We start from the raw sequence: 6,417 nt of genomic DNA, 5'->3' as shown, positions 1-6,417 counted from the left end.
AGTCTACTACAACTATACTACACTATGACTACTACAACTACTACTACACTACAACTACCACTAATACTACTACTACTAATACTCCACTACTACTACACTATGACTACTACTACAAGTATTTGTACTGCACTACTATTGGGGATGGTAGCTCAGGAGGTAGAGCTGGTGGTCTAGTCATCTAAAGGTTGCTGGTTGGATCCCAGGCTCCTCCTGCTAGCATGCTGTAGTGTCCTTGAGCAAGACACTTAACCCCTAATTGCTCCTGATGGCTGCGTCCGTCGCTGTTTGAACAATTGTAAGTGGCGTCTGATCAATGTAATGTAATGTAATGTAATAATACAGTAACTACTACACTACTACTCAATTCTACTATTACTACTACACAATTACTACACTACTAGTATTACTACTACACTGCTACTACTACACTACTACTAGTATACAGTAACCGCTACATAACTACTACTACTACACTACTAATACTACAACACTACCACTAGTAAAGCTACTACTAGTAATACTATTCCTACTACACTACTACTACTACTACACTACCACTACTACTCATATTACTTCTACTACTACTACTACACTACTACTACATATTAGAATGATTGAAATAGAATAGCTCATAAATACAATGTAAATTAAATAGAACAGGAGCTCAACAATATAAATGAAGTAGGATGGGTGCTTGCTGGTGTGTTCATTAATTGCCATGTTCTGTTTTCTCAGACATGGCCATTCCAGGCACCAACAGCTCCTGCGACGTCCAGGCTCGGATCAGCGCCGGCGAGAGCATCCACGTCATCAGGGGAACCAAAGGTGAGTGTTTTGAATACGGAAAGAAATACTCCGTCCTAACAAGAGGCTACGCCGGGAAAGTAGGGCGGAGGAATCGGAACGTGGAAAATAATGTTTCTATGATGATGATGATGATTCTTCCTTTCATCTTTGCTTTGCCAGGAACGTACATCAGGACCAGTGACGGACGCATCTTCGCCATCAGAGCTGCCAACAAGGCCAAGGCCAGCCAAGAGAACTCCACAGCTGAAGGTGGGTGCTTAGCTCCATCGCCTCGCTCCATTTCACATGTAGGAAACGGCGTTAACGCGACTACAGAGGTATTCTGGAGGGGTGCGACGATTTTGTTCCAGTTGTTCTTTCTATTGAGAACGATGGTGAGCTCAAAACATCACAGCCTTGGAAATACATTGCCTTCCCTTTTAGTCCTAAAATTTCACGGATCATCACTCTTCAGAGACCAGTGTCAGCTTTTTAAATGGTTCAGTTTTATTTGGCTTCAGTTAAATACATTCAAATGTAAAAATAACTCACCGGATATCTTGAGATATTGTATGGTGATAGAGGCCATGTGTGCTGAATACAATAACATTAAATTAAGGCAAAACAGATTTAAGTTCAGGTAATATAGGAAATTATGAAGTGGCATTTCAAAAGATGGTTCGAAACGATAACAAATGTTAAGAACCAAATTATGAGCCGCAACATGACGTAGTCCCTTCTGCTCTGGAGATATTGTCAATTTTAAGGCTGTAGAGTGAGCTCCCATTACAGTTACTTTCCAGCATCTTCACCTCTTACTAACTGTCAAAGCTTTGTCACTCCTACACTCAGCTGTCCAGGGATCCCTAGAAGAGGTTCCCTCCAGCGGCAGGAACGGCTGCGCGTCACCTGACACGAAGCAGCCGGCTCCGCCCGACAGCCTGACACGCCCCTTGTCCCTGGACAGCCCCGAGATCATCAGCGAGCTGCAGCGCTACGCCCAGAATCCGGCTGCGGGCGCCACCGCTCACCAGGAGATGGCACCAGAGAGCAGCCCCGCCGCTAGCAGCGTGGCCGGCACCAGAGTGTCTAACGCCACCGGGAGCGCTGCTAGCATAGCCGGCGCGCTAACCAACCACCACGGTGCCTTGTCAGCCAACACAGCACAGCCCAGCACAGACGCCTCGGCAGCTCAGGATCTCAGAACGAGCGTCAAGCGCAAGGCCTCCACGCCCCCCTTGGAGGAACCGCCCGCCCCGGCCAAGCAGTCCTCCGCCACCCTGGCCTCCCAAGGCTTCCCCTTCACGGGAGGCGAGGGGATCCCCCCTCTGGGCTTCAACCCAGCCATAATGGGGTCTCTGGGTGGCTCTCTGGGACACGCCCTCTTCATGGGGCCTGGCTCGACCTACTTCCAGCACCCCAGCAGCCAGCTGGCGGACCCCTGCCTCACGTACCCCGACCCCTTCGGCTTGGGCAGAGCCGGCACGGTTCCGACCTCCTCTTCCTCCGCCCTCACCAACGCGGCTACGGCCATCACCTCTTCCTCATCTTCATCGGACAAAGCCGCCTCCGCCGCCTCTGCCGCCTCTGCCGCCTCTGCCCTGTCTCAGTTCATGATGATCTCGGGCAGGCCAGGCATGGCCGGGATGTTTCCTCCGGGCTTCCCCTTGTCCTACAGCCAGTCCCTGTCCGGCCTCCCAGGATCCATGCTGCCCGGCGGGCTGCCCGGCCCGGCCGCCACCCCTGGCCCGGCGGGATCCAGCTTCCTCTCCCAGTACCCTCCCGGCGCTGCCGCACCTTCCTCCTCCTCCTCCGCCTCCTCCTCTCCCTCGGCCCAGTCCGGGAGTCGCGGCGGCCCGGTGCTGAGCGGGGGGAGCGGCGGGAACGCCAGCGGCATCGGCAGCTCGGAGGATGACGATGAAGAAGATGACGACGTCGTCGAGGTGACGAGGCAGTGACTGGTCAAACGATGCGGTTCGTTTAAAGAACCTTAAAAAAAGAGGTCCGAGCGCAACACGTTCTGTGGGTGAGAAATGTGAGTGAAGTGTTTAACGGTTTGGAAGAGGAGAGTAAGAGAGGTCCTGCTGGAACACCACGGCACCGGAGAAGGAAATCTCTTCGCCGGGTTCAAAGTGTACGGGGGGGACTGGACGACAGGGCGGGGGCAGGTGACGACCCGAGGAAACAAGGAGCGCCACAGGGAGGGACAAAATGGGAAAATTGTGGAAATTTGGGCTTCCAAGACTCTGTCCCACATCATGGCATTTAAATCACTGGAGCTGCAGTGACCACCGCCGGCCACTAGTTGTTCTGTCTACTCTTTGACCGGAATCTCTGCTTTTTGTTCGGGCTTATTAGAAGTGACGGATGGTCGGGTGGAGGTTATGAAAACATATATTGTGTCTTTTTAGTGGGAATAACACCGACTTACACGGAATTTCTTTGTGGACTTTAAAATGTTGCTACTGAACTTTCTTAAATGGTGAAGCGCTCTGGATGCTTGGTGACGCTTTGAATTCACTGTTGAAAAGAAAGAAAAAAGAATGTGGTTTGATGCGGCGGGCGGGGCGGGGCGGGGCAGGGGCGGGCGGGGAAGGGCGGAGCGGGGCGGGGTGGGCGGGAAGGGGCGGAGCGGGCGGGGCAACGTGGACACGGGCGGGACGGGGCGAGCGGAGCGGAGCTGACAGGGGCGGGGTGGGGTGGGCAGGGTAGGCAGGGGTGGGGTGGGCAGGGTGGGCAGGGGCGGGGTGGGGTGTAGCAACGTAGAGGAAGAGCTTTTTACCAGAACCTTACGACTCTTGAAGAATGTAAACTTTAGACGCCTTTTAAACCAGGCCTTTAAAACAACAACAACAACAACAACAACAACAACAACAAAACAACCGCTTCTATTTAGGCGTCCGTCAGATGGGGAGGAGGAGGAGGAGGATGAGGAAGAGGCGGAGGGGAGGGGAACTGTGTCCATTGTAGCAGAAAAACAAAAAGGACAACAAACAGAAAATGCCTTTTTTCTTTTTCTTTTTGCAGCTCCGTCTGAATGTTCACTGAGAAACTCTTACTGTAGCTTCGCCCAAAATGATGCAAAACACCACAAGCCTGAACACCTTGACTGAAACTTTAGAAGAAAGAAAGAAAGATTCACTGGTTCACTCTCCGTTCTGTTACGTTCCTGATTCATTTAGTAAATATGTGGGGGGGGGGGATTATTGTTGATTTGTTTTGTTATTATTATTATTATTGTGGTTATTATTATTATTATTGTGGTTATTATTATTATTTTTTTAATTATTATTATTATTATTATTATTATTATTATTATTATTATTGTTATTACTTTTTTGTTATTCATATTATTGTTATTATTATTATTATTACTATTATTAGTATTATTATTGTTATTATTGTTATTAATATTACTGTTATTAATATCATTATTATTATTATTATTATTAATATCATTATTATTAATATCATTATTGTCATTAATATCATTATAATTATTATTATTATTTGGTTTCTGCCTTGTCTCTTGTTGTAAAAAAAACACAAAATCATTTGGAAAGAAATTATGGAGATAAAGAAAAACTTTATGATTCACCCTTCCAGAAAGATAGATTCTATCTATCTATCTATCTGTCTGTCTGTCTATCTCTCTATCTATCTGTCTGTCTATCTATCTATCTATCTGTCTATCTATCTATCTATCTATCTATCTATCTGTATATCTATCTGTATATCTATCTATCTATCTGTCTGTATATCTATCTGTCTATCTATCTATCTATCTATCTATCTATCTGTCTATCTATCTATCTGTCTATCTATCTATCTATCTATCTATCTGTCTATCTATCTATCTATCTGTATATCTATCTGTATATCTATCTATCTATCTATCTGTCTGTATATCTATCTGTCTATCTATCTATCTATCTGTCTGTCTATCTATCTATCTATCTATCTATCTATCTATCTATCTATCTATCTATCTATCTATCTGTATATCTATCTGTATATCTATCTATCTATCTATCTATCTGTCTGTATATCTATCTGTCTATCTATCTATCTATCTGTCTGTCTATCTATCTATCTATCTATCTATCTGTCTATCTGTATATCTATCTGTATATCTATCTGTATATCTATCTATCTATCTATCTATCTGTCTGTATATCTATCTGTCTATCTATCTATCTATCTGTCTGTCTATCTCTCTATCTATCTGTCTGTCTATCTGTCTGTCTATCTATCTGTCTATCTGTCTGTCTATCTCTCTATCTATCTGTCTGTCTATCTATCTGTCTATCTATCTATCTATCTGTCTATCTATCTATCTATCTATCTATCTATCTATCTGTCTGTCTATCTATCTATCTATCTGTCTGTCTATCTCTCTATCTATCTGTCTGTCTATCTATCTGTCTATCTATCTATCTATCTGTCTATCTATCTATCTGTCTATCTGTCTATCGATCCATCTACACAGTTTACTATTAAGCTCAGTAATGTAAGAAGTGTAAAGACAGAGTCATTCATATTTATGCCTCCATGTCATTTCTACAGATGATTTTTTCTCCATCTAATCAACAGTCTGAGCTTTTCATCAAATCGTCCTTAGTGATGAAAGAGACTTGAAGCTTTTCCTCTTCTGGTGTTTCCTCCTTTTTTCCATTTCATTTCAAGATTCATAGTGAAAATGTTTGTTAACCTGGTTTTTGTTGTTTTTCTTTTTTTTTCACAATGTATGAATTTACCAAATGTATTTATTTATGACATTGCGTATTTATTCATTTTTATTTTTTATTTTTGTACTATTTCTTTTTTTGTGTGTGGGCCGGGGGGGGGGGGGGGGGGGGTTGAGCTTCAAGTTTCTGTAATTTTTATTATAATTGTTTTTTGTTGTTTTTTTTTCGTTATTGTTGCCGTTGCTTTATTGGAGATTGCAACGCTTTGGATTTGATTTTGTCTGCGATGTGAGAAAAATGTTGCTCTGCAGGGCTGACCCAGAGCATGTGAAACTGGTGTGAAACTTCCATGCTGACCAACCTTTCAGTCAAAAAACAACAACAAACAAACATGATAAAGCCTTCAGCTAAAATGCTGATGTGGAGGATTTTCATTTTCATCACACATGGCCACCGATGAAAGTCCTTCATTTGCAGCTTTCTGAGTTTTCCGGACGTCTGTGGCGACTTCCCCGCCATGGTTCAAAGTCCATGCATCCAAGTCCATGCATCCAAGTCCATGCATCCAAGTCCATGCATCCAAGTCCATGCATCCAAGTCCATGCATCCAAGTCCATGCATCCAAGTCCATGCATCCAAGTCCATGCATCCAAGTCCATGCATCCAAGTCCATGCATCCAAGTCCATGCATCCAAGTCCATGCATCCAAGTCCATGCATCCAAGTCCATGCATCCAAGTCCATGCATCCAAGTCCATGCATCCAAGTCCATGCATCCAAGTCCATACATCCAAGTCCATGCATCCAAGTCCATGCATCCAAGTCCATGCATCCATCCGGACTGGAGACCTCCAACTGTTCTGGAGGCGTGGCCCGTCACTACCACCTGACTGACACGGATCCCTGGGAACGCACCTGCAATTACTGCTTTCCGCCATAGGTGC

At 44.9% G+C, this 6,417-nt stretch overlaps 1 protein-coding gene across 1 annotated transcript in view; it reads left to right on the top strand.

Moving 5' to 3' along the window:
• LOC307240636 (helicase ARIP4-like) overlaps positions 1–2,878 on the top strand; it is a 40,724-nt gene extending 37,846 nt beyond the window's left edge. The window contains exons 20-22 of the mRNA XM_080014474.1: positions 736–825; positions 967–1,056; positions 1,639–2,878. Of these exons, the coding sequence (XP_079870600.1) occupies positions 736–825; positions 967–1,056; positions 1,639–2,744 (1,286 nt within the window). The 3' untranslated portion in view covers positions 2,745–2,878. The remainder of the gene's footprint in view (positions 1–735; positions 826–966; positions 1,057–1,638) is intronic.
• Positions 2,879–6,417: the final 3,539 nt, after the last annotated feature.

Source organism: Zeus faber, assembly GCF_960531495.2.
Source record: "Zeus faber genome assembly, chromosome: 15".
Classification (NCBI taxonomy): domain Eukaryota; kingdom Metazoa; phylum Chordata; class Actinopteri; order Zeiformes; family Zeidae; genus Zeus; species Zeus faber.
This window is presented reverse-complemented; position numbering and strand designations above follow the sequence as displayed.